Below are 15,158 nucleotides of genomic sequence, written 5' to 3' on the forward strand. Positions count from 1 at the left end.
GCACCAAGTCTGCTGTGTCTCTTCAAAAGGGCTGTCTGCTTGACTGTCCGACTTCACCGCCGTCACCAATCTTATTACGCCTGTCAGCGGTTGAACACAGGTCGGGCAGCAAGGAAGGGTCTGTTGCCCCCATAGTGTCTAGGATATTAGCTTCCTTCCCAAGGAAATGCCAGACATGTCTATTGACAAACATCCAACCTCCAGGACACAAAGTTGAAAGCACTCCATCCATATAGATGTGTGTAGTGAATTCCTTACCTTAACTTGCCTAGGCACTGGATAAACCGGTCCTGCGCTTGCAGGGGGTGGGGGGTGGGAGGTAGGGGGGAGTGGGGGGATGGGGTGGGCATGTGAACGCCCCAAAGGCAGGGGTGCCGGCAGCTCTGGGCCCCTCCTCTCTCCAGCCTTTAGACAATGCTGATCCCACAGACTGGGATCTCTGGTTCAATTACTATTCTTCTTTTCCATGTATCTGATGAACTCGTGTGACGTTTAGTTCATGACATTTTACAGCATTTCATGAACTTTTACTCAGTTGTGAATGCTACATTCTATACCCAAAAGGCCGAGACACTCTATCAATAGCTATAAAAACATTTTCTCGGCGGCCGTCGCTCCTGGGCTCTCACTGCCGGCTCCGGGTTCTGCTTGGAGCCTCCTGCCAGCCGCCGCGTCTCCCTGCCCTCGCTGCCCCTCCATGTGCCCAGGCGCCGCCGCTCCGCCTCGGGCCGCCGCTCACCCCGGGGTCTATGGAAGTGATGGAAGGACCCCTCAACCTTGCTCACCAACAGAGCCGACGGGCAGACCGTTTGTTAGCTGCTGGGAAATACGAAGAAGCGATTTCTTGTCACAAAAAGGCGACAGCCTATCTCTCTGAAGCCATGAAGCTGACACAGTCTGAGCAGGCTCACTTATCACTGGAACTGCAAAGGGATAGCCACATGAAGCAGCTTCTCCTCATCCAGGAGAGGTGGAAGAGAGCGAAGCGAGAGGAGCGGTTGAAAGCGCAGCAGAGCACAGACCGGGATGGAGTCCCCCACCTGCAGGCATCTCACAGACCCTCTGAGGACTCGGAAGGCCAGAGCCCTCTTCTTTCTCAGACAGACATCCCTTCCACAGAGAAGCGCCTCCCTGAGGTGCAGGGGGTCTTTGACAGGGATCCAGACACGTTGCTATTTTTACTTCAGCAAAAGAATGAGCCGTCAGAGCCCTGTATTGGAAGCAAGGCCCCAAAAGATGATAAGACGATTATAGAGGAGCAGGCAACCAAGATTGCAGAGTTGAAGAGGCACGTGGAGTTCCTTGTGGCGGAGAACGAAAGACTAAGGAAAGAAAATAAACAGCTAAAGGCTGAAAAGGCCAGGCTCCTGAAGGGCCCAGCCGAGAAGGAGCTGGACGTCGATGCGGACTTTGTGGAGAAGTCGGAGCTGTGGGGCTTGCCGCCACACTCGGACACCGCCACTGCCTCTTCTACCTGGCAGAAGTTTGCAGCTAACACCGGGAAAGCCAAGGACATTCCAATACCCAACCTCCGGCCTCTGGATTTCCCGTCTCCAGAACTCCCTCTGATGGAGCTCTCGGAGGACATTCTGAAAGGATTCATGAATGACTGAATGGAAGGCTGGCCACACAGCTGATCCAGCAGAGAATACAAAGGGAAAGCCAGGCCCCGGGGGAGGCCAGCCATGCTGGAGATGCTCCTTCCTCTGGAGTGCTGTGGGAGAGGTGGCGGTGCCTGGGAAAGTCACTGTGAAACATCACTTATCTTCTTCACGACTAAAGCTCATGATTCCGACTTGGCAGACACTGAACTCTTGGAGGTCGCTTTCTTATGATACAAACCAAATGGCTACCTGGAATAATTTTTCAAACACTTATTTTTCTTATCTTCAGGGTTAAATGTATAAAAGTATGTCATGTGTAATTAATCTATAATGCCATAAATGATAATGCAAAAGCTAACTATGGTGGCCTGAGAGGCTCACTTGTATTTGGAACATGCTTTCTATCATGCGTTGACTGTATGCATTTCATGCACATTTTGTTTGTTTGAGATATGGTGTGTAAGATACACGCTTCCAGACGGAACTGTACGTGCCACAGTTTGCACTACTCGTAACATAATGATAACCTCAAGACTATCAGGAGAAATATTTAAATTTCCAGTTTATGAAGAAAGGAACCAAATTATTAGTTACGCTTTTAAAAAAAATTACCAGTTTACATAATTAATCAGGGTGCATTTTCAGTTCTAACTTTGTGTTATATATGCATCATTTGAAAATACTGAGGAACTCTTCCTTCGTTCTGAATGATGCATGTGTGAAAGTAATGCTAGTTAGCAGTATTTGATTGTAAGAAATCAATAAAATAATTGTGTTTCAAAAAAAAAAACATTTTCTCATGCTTGGCAAGTGACAATATAACTATTTCTCCCCCTCCTCCTCCTCCCCTCCTCCCGTCCTCCTCCTCTCCCTCTTCCTCCTCCTCCTTCTTCACCATCACCATCATGATGGTCAGTAAGATCTCTTTTCTGGATCCTGGCCACATTCCTTGCCACTTGTCTTGTCGGTAGCCATTCTGACTGGGATGAGACAGAATCTCAAAGTAGTTTTAATTTGAATTTTTCTGTTGACCAAAAAAAAAAAAAATGCTGAACACCTTTAAAAATATTTTATGATCACCTGTACTTTATTTTTTTTTTTTTTGAGATTGTTTATTGAGTTCATTGGCCATTTTACTGGCTGGTAAATAAGATTTTGGTGTTTAACTTTTTGTAAATCTTTTAAACAACACAGGTATCGATACACCATCTTAAGTATATCTGGCAAAGATTTTTCTCCTGTTCCGCAGGCTATCTGCTCATGAGGGTATATCTTGGGCCCTTCCTTTCTCCCCGGATTACAGTGCCACATTTCCACAGCCCGTAGGCCACCGAGTCTGTGCGCTGCCCTGATTTGACAGCCCTTGCGTTCAGCTGTGCGGCAGACAAAGGAAAGCCTCCCTTAGCACTGCTCATGGCCACTGGAGCCAGGGCTGTGTTTGCTTCCCTTGGTGAATCGTTTGCTCAGTCTGCTCCGCTCCGAGAGAAACAACAAAACAAAACAAAACCCTTTTCGTTGTAATAGAAATCCTAGGACCTCAGTCTTGGGAGATTGGCCTTTTAAAATATAACGTAAGCTACGTTTGCCACCTAGTGTGGTTCTGTCTTGCCCTGTCAATACGCTTGTTTGGTTTTCCTTCTGAGTTATCTTGAATTTTCTCATATATATCGAAGAGTACATATTCTTTCTTCATATTTCTTCTTTTTCTAATCTTTATGCTTATCACTTCAAAAGCTCCTTATATTTAATTCACAGAATATTCCAAATACCACTAGGTTATAACGGTGGCATGATGATCTGATTCTATCTAAAACTGGGTGCATCTTCCTGTTTCTCCGTGTAAGATAATATTTGTTATTGCTTTGAGTAAGTGGGCTTTGTCTTTTTTTTTTTTTTTTTTTTTTTTTTTTTTTTTTTTTTTTTTGGAGCTGGGGATTGAACCCAGCGCTCTACCACTGAGCTAAATCCCCAACCCCTGGGCTTTGTCTTTTAAGTCCTCCTTCCTGTGCCTCCTTATAGCTCCTATGGAGAGCAGCCATGGTTATAACTGGCCTGTAACTCCAGGGGATCCCACGCCTCTAGCCTCTGCAGGCACCTTCACTTGTGTGCACATCCACACACAGACACATATACTTACACATAATTAAACATAATAAAAACATTCTAAAACGAGTGGCCGTTGGCCACTGAGGGCTATGGGGATGGCTCTGTGACTAAGCTCTTGTTGCCTAGTTTATCCGAGTTCAATCCCTACAGCCTGCATGGGGAAAGGAGAGAACCAACGCCTAGAGTTGTTCTCTGTTAGACACATGTGTGCTACAGCATATATATTCATGCATACATACATGTGTACATACACACATCACATATATACAATTTTTGTTTGTTTGAGACAAGATCCGTTATGTAGTTCTGACTGTCCTGGAATTTCACACGTAGACCAGGCCGGCCTTGAACTCACAGAGATCCACATGCCTCTGCCTCCTTAGTGCTGGGATGTGTGCACACCACATCCATTCTGGAAAAAAAAAAATTCTTTTTAAAGCTTTTGAAGAATAGCTTCTGAGGGCTGGAGAGGTGGTTCAGCCGTTAAAGGCTGGGCTCGCAACCAAAAATATGAGAATGGCTTCTGACTTCAGCAATGTTTATTTAATCTTAGTGTGTGTGTGTGTGTGTGTGTGTATGTGTGTGTTATTTACATACGAGTGTGCAAGTCCACACACCTGTGCATGCACTCAGGAACCAGAGTAGAACCTTGGAGACAGGCAGATGGCCGGAAAACTCCAATGGTCCCCTTATCTCCTCCCTTCCCAGAGCACTGCCGTGGGCGTGCTTACATGGCCTTGCCTGCTCTTGAGTGCTGAGGGCTGAAATTGGGCCCTTAACTTGTGAAGAATTACCCAATGAGCCATCTCTCCAGTCCCTCGAAGGGCTGAGGAATCAAAGGTGGGACCTTGCAAGTTCTCAGTAAGCGCTCTCCCACTGAACCTCATTCCGGATCTGACTGACCGCTTCTCTTCTTGAGCTCCACAGGGAACAGTAATAGGGCTCTGAGGACAAACCACCCTTGTGGGTCTCAGATAAACCTTGCTTATTCGTTCCTTCATAGTCTTTCAGTAGACTAAAGACATTTACACCATGGCCACATTTTATTTGTGGTTTTGGTAATTAAATCACACGTGAGCTGGGGATGTAACTCAGCGACAGATTGACCGCAGATGATATTCAAGGCCTGTGCCTTGATTCCCAGCATTACAAGAAAGCAAAAGACAAAAACAAGAAAAAAAAAAACTTAAACTGAATTAGTTTCTAATTTGTGTTGTGATTAATAGCTATCCAGAGCCGGGTGCGTGGTACACAGACGGAGTCCTTGCCTTTGGGAGGCAGAGGCAGGAAGGCCACCAAAATCTGGGTCTATTTTACTCCGTCTTAGATTTTTGTCTTAAAGTCGTATTGGTTTCAAAGACGACGTTGGGAGACAGAGAGAGAGAAAGAGAGAGGGAGACAGAGAGAGAGCTCAGCAGAGAGACACATGTACAAACCACTGCTGAGCGCAGTTCCCAGAACCTTATCAAGGAGGAAGAGTGAGCGAGCTGGCTCCACATGCTTGCCCTGTGACCTCCACGTGCATGGCAGATGGGTATCTACCCCTCCACACACACCCCACCGCTCTGTGGGCTGCTTCTGCACTCCGTCTCCTTTGATGAGCAGAAGTTTGTTCCTTTCATGAAGTCCCATTTGTTGATTCCCCCCCCCCCATTTGTTTTTTTTTTTTTTTTAAACAAACAGGACTCTAGTTCGGGCCGTCCTGGAACTTGCCGTGTAGACCAGGCTGGCCACAGATCACAGAAATATGCCTTGCTTCTACCTCCACAACGATGGCATCGAAGGTTTGTGCCACCATGGCCGCCTTCCATTTGCCAACTCCTGGCATTATTCCCTAAGCGGCTGGGTTCCTACTCAGGAAGCCCCCTTTCTAGCTATAGCCTGTGTTCCCCCTGATGCCCTTCTAAGTAGCTTCTGGTCTCACATGGAGGCCTTCGATCCGTTTGGAGTTGACTAAGTTCAGGTGGTTTTCGTTAGCTGTGATTAATGGCTGTGCTTGTCCTCTCCGAGGCTGACCCTCCTCGGAGCAGCAGGTCCCAGTGAGCTCACATCCAACCATAACTAAACCCTGGAAGTGAGATCACTGCGAACTTGTCAACTACCTCCCATCGTTTTGGAATGACTGCTCCCTGGTGTTCCTCTTCTGGAGTCAATTTTAATCTTATTTCGTTATGAAATCCTGTATTCCCTCTCGGCTTCCACAGCCATTGGCATCCAAGTGCCTCTGCTGAGTATCTCGCGCCTGTCTGCCATCGCTTTGATTCCTCCTCTCCTTCATTTCCTTCTTTACGGATCAAGAAGATGACAAGCTGTTAGAGTGGCCTCCAGCATCGCTCCCTCTCCTCTTAGCCCCGTGCTATCATTTTCCTCTTTCATTCATTCCAAGTTTCACTGATGAACTCCTGCTTCCTGTTCCTCTGAGGTTTGGAGGGAAGACTCTGTCTCTCTGCTGGTGGTTTTGTTTTGAACTAGGAAGGCTTTGGATGTCCTCAGGACAGTGAGGTTCCTTTTCTTTCCGTGTCACCTTTAGGAGTTTACCGTTTGTCCCCTCAGTTTTTAGCTATTAAGAATTTTTAGGTCCTGAGTCCATAATTTTTCAGGCTGTGACCTAAGCATTTGTGGTTAAAGCTACTGGGGGAGCCAAGATATGAAATATGAACATTTTAACGCAAACACTTCTGTATTTACTTACTTATCTGGAGACAGGGTCTTAGCATATGGCCTAGGCTAGTGTCGAAACAGACTGTATATCTAAAGCTGGTCTCACTTCACAGCAGCCAGCAGCCATCTTCCCTCCTGGTATCCCAGTACCGCAATCAATGTCCAGCAGATTTCCATTTTTGTGAGGAAAAAAAACCTCTCTCTCTCTCTCTCTCTCTCTCTCTCTCTCTCTCTCTCTCTGTGGGAACATAAGAAGTCTTTATACATGCTATAGTAAATCCTCTAGTTATATTATTCTGTTCAAGTGAATGATTTTTTTTTTACTAGCAAAAATGTTTGTTAGTCTGTGGCCCTTTTGACTTTTAACTCTGGCTAATCGTTGGAAAGATACTTTGAAACTTTCCAGAATAATAATTGTGTGCTTATAAATGTCTTCTTGTCTTTATATGTTATTTGTTTCGTTTGTTCTAAGGGCTGTGATTGCAGGATTTATGTATTTAGCCAATAGTGTGTGTGTGTGTGTGTGTGTGTGTGTGTGTGTGTGTGTGTGTGTTTGTGTGCATGCGCTTGCAGAGGCCAAAAGACAAATCCCTTCGAATTGGAGCTTCAAGTGGTTGTGAGTGGCCCAAAGTGGGTGCTGGGAACCAACCTCAGGTCCTCTGCAAGAGCAGCTAGTGCCCCTAACCATCTCACCAGCTAACACCACCTCCCCACACCCCACCCCCCACCTCCCACTCACACCCACACCCACACCCACCCCCGGCGAGCCCTGTGTTAGTCCCATCTGCTGTGTTAGTCCCATCTGCTGTGTTAGTCCCATCTGCCCGTGTTTGCGCCACTCCAGCTCTTGTTTACTCAGTACTGTTTGCCGTCTTTTTATTTTCAGCTTTTTTATTACTACTATCTGGTTTCGAGAATGAGTCCGTGTTCCCATCGAGGCAGATCTCCGCAGTCGTATTTTCCAGCACTAAACTTACACCTTTGAACGGCGAGTTCATCGGTCACATCCCGAACTTGTGTTTTCTCCCAGTGGTGCTACCAGTGGCCTTGCTGTGAAGCCTCTAGGCACCCCAGCTCTGAGAAAGCTCATCCCCCCCCATCCCTCCCCACCCCACCCCCCACCCCCCACCCCACCCCCACCCTCCCTACCCCACCCCCCTCCGGTCTCAGCCAGGGATTTCACAACACCAATGGCGTTCCTCATGCACTCATGCAGAAGCAGTCAGTGACTCTGGCCAATTAGAAGGGGCTCCTTTCTCTAACCCTGTGTGGTGGCTGTTCTTGGTTGTCAACTTGACTGCATCCGGAATTCACTGAAACCCAAACAGTCAGGTACCTGTAAGGGATTTTTTTCTTTTCTTTTTGCTTGCTTCTTTCTTTCTTTCTTTCTTTCTTTCTTTCTTTTTTTGATTTTTAAATTGCTTCATTAATTTCAAATTGTGAAAAAGATTCCCCCCCAAAATGGTTTAAATTGCCACGGTAATAGGAATGTTTAGAATTCAACGCAAAAATTAAACAGTGTTTATATGGAAACACCAAAAGTTTACAGAAAAGAATGCCCCACTGAACACAAGCTTGTAAAACAGTGGCCATTTTATGAGCCCAGAGAAAACCTTTGTCTTCAAGGTGTGAGGCAAAAGTCCTACTGATTGTCAGGTCCCGGTGTTGGGAAACTGGAGACGCAGGTAAGGCCTTAGGCGTCCTCTCTTGCTCCTTAGTCTTTCTCTTGGCTTCCATCACCTGCACTACAAATCTCCCAGAATCCTCTCCCCCTTCACTGTCATCAACACGTCTATTAGGCATGGCCCATAGAAAGTTAGGCACAAGTCGCCTGACTTTCCTTCTGACATTTCCCCGGAAGACCCACTTTTTTTTTCTTTTTAATATTCACTTTACATCTGATTCATTGCCCCCTCCTGGGCACCCCACACACACAATCCTTCCCCAAACCCCCAGCTCCCTCTCCTTTGAGTGGGTGGGTTCCCCCCTGGGTATCCCCCCACCCTGGCACATCAAATCTCTGTGGGCTTAGACACATCCTCTCCCACTGAGACCAGAAGGCAGCCCAGCTAGAAGAACACATCCCACTGACAGGCATCAGCTTTGGGACAGCCCCCGTTCCAGTTGTTCAGGACCTGCATGAAGACCAAGCTGGCATCTGGTACGTAAGTCTGGGGAGGCTTACGTCCAGCCTGTATATGTTCTTTGGTTGGTGGTTCAGTCTCTGAGAACCCCAAGGGTCCAGGTTAGTTGACTCCGTGGGTCTTCCCGTGGAGGAGTTTCTATCCCCTGCAGGGCCTCAATCCTTCCTCCTATTCTTCCATACCTAACCTAACCTCCATCTACTGTTTGGCTGTGGGTGTCTGCAGCTGTCTGAGTCAGCTGCTGGTTGGAGCCTTTCAGAGGACAGCCGTGCTAGACTCGTGTCTGCAAGCATAACAGGGTATCATTAATAGTATCAGAGATTGGAGCTTGCCCATGGGATGGGGGAAGGCCCACTTTTCTCTCCCTATCTTTTGAGGTGGGAAGATCCACCTTTAATCTGGGCCATGCCTACTGATGACAGCCTACACATAGAACATGGAAGAAGGAAGTTTTCACACATTGACTGCTAACTCTGCCCCTCAGTGGCAAGTCCATTCCTCCGCTGGAGCCCAATTCTTTGGGATTATGGCATCCGCTAAAGTCTAACTGAAACACCCAGCATCGTTGACTGGACAACTACTGGATTCTGGGACTTCCCATTGGTAAATGGCCACTGTTGGACTAGCTGGACCCCAGCCTGTAAGCCATTCTAGTAAAACCCATATATATATATATATATATATATATATATATATATATATATATTTTTTTTTTTCCTATAAGTTCTGTCCCCTAAAAACAAAACCTCTGGCTAATACAGCCTGACTGGACCCAAACACAATACCTGCCGTATACTAGCTCCCCAAAGACATGGCTTCTTTCAGAAGGGACAGTTCAGAGCACAGAAGTGATAAAAAAGCAGACTTCCTGGACAGAAAGCGCAGCTCTGACTCTGGCTTGAAACCGTGGGCTAGTGGTTTAACGTGCCTCGGTTTTACTGCCTGCAAGACTGTGTCAAACACAGAGGATCCTTGTGAAAATTACACATCGAAATATGGAAAACATCAGAATCGTGCCTAGTGCTTATTTCTTTGTCCCAGAATCCAGAGGATAACTAAGGAGCTACTAGTGCTCCCTTGATGTTGAGAGATAAGATTCACATGATGGAGGATAGGGGCCAGAAGGTAGGGGCCTGGGACTTCACAGGGGTTAGGTTCTGGAACCAGCTACTCCTAAAATTGGCCGTGCCTGAAACTTTTCGGTTGCTTAATATTCTGTGACTTGCATAAAGGAAAGAAAAAAAAAAGTTCCGAGATCAGTACTCCAGTGTCCCGGGTTAGAAAGATGGGAGCCAGCCACATCCTGTGTTGTAAATCTGTGGTTTCTACTCCCTCGAGTTCTTCTCAGTCCCATTCCTTTTCTTCTCCCACACCTCTACTACAGAGAAGGCTGGGCTTGGGGAGGAAATGCTTTCTGGATACTTTTGAAGTGTTTAGAGCCCGTGCTTGGACATGTAAACTGTTTTAATTATTATCTAGTCAGGACTGACCTTCAAATGCGCTCAATCCTTTTTTTTTTTTTTTTTTTTTTCCCAGAGCTGAGGACTGAACCCAGGGCCTTGTGCTTGCTAGGCAAGCGCTCTACCACTGAGCTAAATCCCCAGCCCCTTGCTCAGTCCTTTTTTTAAAAAATGGCGCTGGCCCCAGAGCGCTCCACTCAATGCCTGGGGTCCCACACGCCAGTCTCAATAATCTTTCTCAGGCAGCCAGTCGTCAACTGCTTCATCCATCTGTCCTCAGTCTCAAAGCTGAATCTTACTTGCAAAGAAATTATGACCCGGCCACCCACCTCCAAGGCACCCATGCTCTCTCCTGCATTACTCCGACCTCACAGCAGGCCTGCGAGCTGAGGTCTCCACCATCTTTGGGGCTGATGGCGAGGCCAAAGCACGGGCGTCTGGGTCACGCTGGCCTGAGTTTGAATTTTACTTTCCCTGGTTACGGATGGTGGGGCACATGCGCAGTAAGAGGGCACGGGGGTAAGTGGTTTTATTTCTGTTCTGTCTCATCCCTGGTCCATCCATTAACACAGCACGCCGGTACCAGATGCATAGGAGCTCTTTCCCCACACCAAGCAGCCAGTCAGTGTTTGCAACCTCTGATCCAGTCTGACTCTGACACCACTGACCCGGAGGTAATATCCGACGCCACGGGTCACGGATTTGGTACTCCATTGGCCCTAACTTCGTGTCTTACTTGAAAGCACAAGGTTTGCTCTGTGCATCTGACCAGTTCTGTATAAATTTGGAACTCTATGGCCCCTTCCTTGAGTTCCACTGATTTGCTAAGACGGCTCGGAGAATTCAGGGAAGCCCTTGCTTGGGGCCGCAATGTACTGACCTCTTGCTTTGTAATATCCCAAGGGTGTTTCCAAACAATGTGTGCTCTTTGCCTCACCTCCCAGGTTTCCAGTACAGAGGTGAGTCACCCACTTTTTCAATTTAACAGCCTAGATAGGAGTGGACTTTGTGGCTCATGGTCTAGGACGGGATGTAACCCCCATGGCGGAAGCCGTGTGGCAGAAAGATTGAGAAGCACACGTTTAATCCCAGCGCTCTGGAGAGGCAGCATCAGGCAGGCCTCTGAGTTCGAGGCCAGTCTGGTCTACCTAATGAACTCCAGGATGGCCAGGACTTCATAGTGGGCCCTCGTCTCAAAAACAAACGAGAAGAATGAGCGGTAAGAAGCAGAGAGAGGCCAGGGCTGGTGTGCAGCTGGACTTTCCCCTTTTTCCCCTTTTGAGTCAGTCCCAGACCCCATCCCATGCGATGGCGGTGTTCACATGCAGGCTAGGCCCTCCTTCAGTCAGTGAAAATGTCCTGGGGCACACTCAGCGCTGTATCTCCTAGGTGGTTCTAAATCCTGTGCTGACAACCCACGACATACCGAGGTGGAGTTCTCCACTCAGTGGGGTATGTGTAGATGGTGACCCCAGAGGCAAACTCCTCCCTGAAATAAGCAAGCACCAAGGGACCCTTTCCCATTTATGCGTCACGTCCGGGAACAAGTCTCTCTAGTGTTAATTACAACCGGGGAGAATATCACAAGGATGTTGTATGGCGTGAGTCATCTAAGTTTTATATTCAAATGTAATAAAAGACTACATGACTTATTAGAGCCATAGCTAAAGGATTGAAAGACATTTGACCGGCACTAAACTAACAGATTTTAGTCAGCGATCCTGGAATAATTATGGCTGTGTACAGAATACCGTGTGTGTATGTACCTAGCTCGTGATTCATTAGATGAGTCATGCCTTCCCTTCCCCTTCACCCCGTTCCTAAGAGTGCGAGGCCCATTTCACCTGGGATGATTTTCTGTTCAAGTTTTCCTCCTGCCTTCCCCTGCTCAGGGCCTCGGGACGGTGGCCCTCTGATGTCTTTCTTACCTCGGGGACCAGAACAGAGTGATGAAATACCATTGACCGTGCCCTCGCTGAACCCCAAGCTTTCCATATCTCCTCTTGTCTACGCTCGTTAGCCACAAACACAAGACCCGCAGCCTGGCTTTGGGTTTCACCGGCTGCTCCTCAGGACAGCATTAGTGTCTTGAACATTTTGAAGTGAAGGGGTTAGAAGGCCTCAAATGAGTCTCTCAGATCTCTCCTGTCCCCCACCCCCACCCCGGTCGGTCTCTTGCTCTTTCTTCCCTGACTGAGGTCAGTCACAGAAAGCAGAGACATTTTTCACATCCCTTACCATTAGCATTTTGAGGGAAACGCTTCCCTCTCCCACAACCAAATAACATTCTTAGTTGTTTAGCGAAGTTGTCTACCTGCTCACCGGAAAAGGTAAAAAGCAAAAAAAAATAAAATAAATAAATAATAATAACAACAATAATAATATTAATACCCAGACCAAATCTCTTTGGATGTTTCATAGCAAAATGGCTAAACTGTTTTCTGACTCCGCTGGTCAAATGAATGCTTGCAGCCCTCGGGGCCTGACAGACAAACCGCTCTGGTTCAAACGCGAGGTCCTGAGAAGATTCGGTGTGCACAGTCGCACCTCACAGATCTTCCGGTTCCTGTAGCCCAAACAGTAAATCTGAGCCTTGTAAAGGACCTGCCTCCCCAGCCGAGATGAGAGAACGGCGGATCTGCAGAGAGCTCTGCAAATACAAGAAGGGGCCCCGCTTTGCTTTATCACTGCATCTGCTGAGCTCCTGCGGGAGCTCCAAAGAGACGAGAAGAAAGAAATAGTCTACGGGCAATGCCTGAGTCTGGGTTTGTTACATCACACCAATAGTGACCCTAAGGCTGGGCATACATCAGAGTTTCTCAGCCTCGACACTACTAGGGTGTAATGCCTTGCTGGGAACTGAGGCCGAGGGGTGGTCAGGTCTCCGCACTGTGGACTGTTCTGGGCACCCCAGTTCTAAACTCACTAGATGAGGATATCACTTCCCTTCCACCGCCAACCCCCAGCTATGGCAGGCTGTGAGGATGAGGTTCCGCGAGTTGGGGGAACTTGTGGGCTGCTGGAGTGACCCTTTTGCAAAAATCCTGCCCCCATACAAGTTTATTTGTACACTGTGCTTCAGTTCAAGAAAGATAGTGGCAGTGAACCCCTGATGTCTCAGAGGAATAAAGAAAGAGCTAAGACAAACCACTGAACTGAGAACGGGACCCCCGTTGAAGGAATCAGAGAAAGGACTGGAAGAGCTTGAAGGGGTTTGAGACCCCATATGTACAACAATGTCAACCAACCAGAGCTTCCAGGGACTAAGCCACTACCTAAAGACTATACATGGACTGACCCTGGGCTCCAACCTCATAGGTAGGAATGAATATCCTAGTAAGAGCACCAGTGGAAGGGGAAGCCCTTGGTCCTGCCAAGACTGAACCCCCAGTGAACGTGATTGTTGGGGGGAGGGTGGTAATAGGGAGGAGGATGGGGAGGGGAACAGCCATAGAGAAGGGGAGGGGAAGGGGTTAGGGGGATGTTGGTCCGGAAACCGGGAAAGGGAATAACATTCGAAATGTAAATAAGAAATACTCAAGTTAATAAAAAGAAAGAAAGAAAGAGAGAGAGAAAGAAAGAAAGAAAGAAAGAAAGAAAGAAAGAAAGAAAGAAAGAAAGAAAGAAAGAGCTAAGAGAAAAGAGAAGGCAGGGTGGGACATCACCTGCTGTGAGAACTCCAGACAAGATGTCCAGAGAAAGCAGGCAGGGTGGGGTAGCGCTTGCTGTAAGAACTCCAGACACAGGATATGAACAAATCTACAGGGAGGTCAGGGTCACGTAAGCAGATCAGAGTTCCAGGATTTGCGTGTTGGTCTCCAGGTTATCCTGATGATTTGTATGTGCGAGGGGCTGTGGTGACAAAGCTGAAGGGATATGCTGCTTAGCTATGTGACCTCTGAAACTCCTGCTCACAGCAAAACTCGGAGCACTGAAGCCAGAGGCTGAATCGGGACTTCTTGTCCAGCGATGTGTGCTCAATCCAGGAATGATACCAGCTTGTCCTCGTCTCAAAAATTACTCACGTGGGGGACGGTGGGTGAGATGGCTCAGGGAGAGAGCATTTCTTGCCAAGAATGATGACCGGGGTTAGAAACCTAGGACCACATGGTGGGAGGAGAGGACTCCCTAGTAGAGAATTGTCCTCTCTTCCATTCACAGATGTGCATCCACCCACAACACGCACGCACAAACAAACAAGTACATAAATAAATGTAGCAGTAAAAAGAGCTTTAAAAACTTACTTACTGGCACCAAACACGGTTATTCCTATTCTAAGCCAGTCAATACAACGAATATGTCTGTTGCTAGGTAAATATTTATAAAGGACTAGATGCTCACTATTTAAGGTGTAGTCTAGGGTCCTTGTGAGATGGCTCAGTGGTTTTAGTATCCACTGATCTTACAGAGGACCAAGGTTCGATTCCCAGCACCCACAAAGTGGCTCACGGCCTTTCCTAACTCCAGTCCCAGGGGTCAAGGTGCTCGGAACTGAGCCTGGATCCTGTGCAAGAGCTCTCATCCTCTGAGTATCCCTGTTACGTGTTCAGGAGGTGATGTCTCCAACTCACCCTTGAGGCCGGAGGTAGCCCTGTCTGTAAAGGCTAATCTTGGGTGATAACGTGCCTGGACTGAGAGACGTCTTGAAGATGAATAAAGCACCCTGTGGACATGTCCGCAAGGGTGTTTCCAGAGAGGATCAACTAAGGAAGTGTCTTAGTCACTATTCCACTGCCGTGAGGAGACAACATGGCCAAAGCAGCTCATAAACGGAAACGTTTAACTGGGTGTTTGCTTGCAGTTCAGAGGGTGAGTCCATGACCATCATGGTGGGCAAGTCTGCCTGATCCACAAGGTGGCTGGGCCCGGTGTTGGCTTTTGAAAGTTTACCCCTGGTGACACACCTCCAATAAGGCTAATACGCCTCCTAATCCTCCCTAAACAGGCTACCAGCTAGGAACCAAACATTGAAATATATGAACCCATAGGGACCATTCAAACCAGCACAGTCTTTGCCCTGGAAGTGGTTGGCACCAGCTCACAGTCTGGGGACCTAGACAGAATCGATGCAGGAGAGAAAGGAGAAGGTGTACTATGCAGCCATTTGCTCCTGCTTACAGCCTTGTTCCCGCCATGAGGTAAGCTGCTTCGCTCTACCAGGCACTTCCTACCATAAGGGACTG

The 15,158-nt window shown here is 47.6% G+C and overlaps 1 protein-coding gene across 2 annotated transcripts; it reads left to right on the forward strand.

The window, feature by feature from the left end:
- Nucleotides 1-451: 451 nt before the first annotated feature.
- Nucleotides 452-2,394, forward strand: LOC100363472 (nuclear receptor-binding factor 2-like). 2 transcript variants are annotated; one of them, XM_063273737.1, is made up of 2 exons: nt 480-779; nt 865-2,394. In XM_063273737.1, the coding sequence occupies exons 1-2, from the start codon at nt 542-544 to the stop codon at nt 1,611-1,613; spliced, it is 987 nt and encodes a 328-aa protein (XP_063129807.1). In that variant the 5' UTR covers nt 480-541; the 3' UTR covers nt 1,614-2,394. The 2 variants fall into 2 exon arrangements, with proteins under 2 accessions (XP_002728120.1, XP_063129807.1); XM_002728074.7 differs by having other exon boundaries at nt 452-2,394.
- Nucleotides 2,395-15,158: the final 12,764 nt, after the last annotated feature.

The sequence above is a fragment of the Rattus norvegicus genome, chromosome 14 (genome assembly GCF_036323735.1).
Source record: "Rattus norvegicus strain BN/NHsdMcwi chromosome 14, GRCr8, whole genome shotgun sequence".
Classification (NCBI taxonomy): domain Eukaryota; kingdom Metazoa; phylum Chordata; class Mammalia; order Rodentia; family Muridae; genus Rattus; species Rattus norvegicus.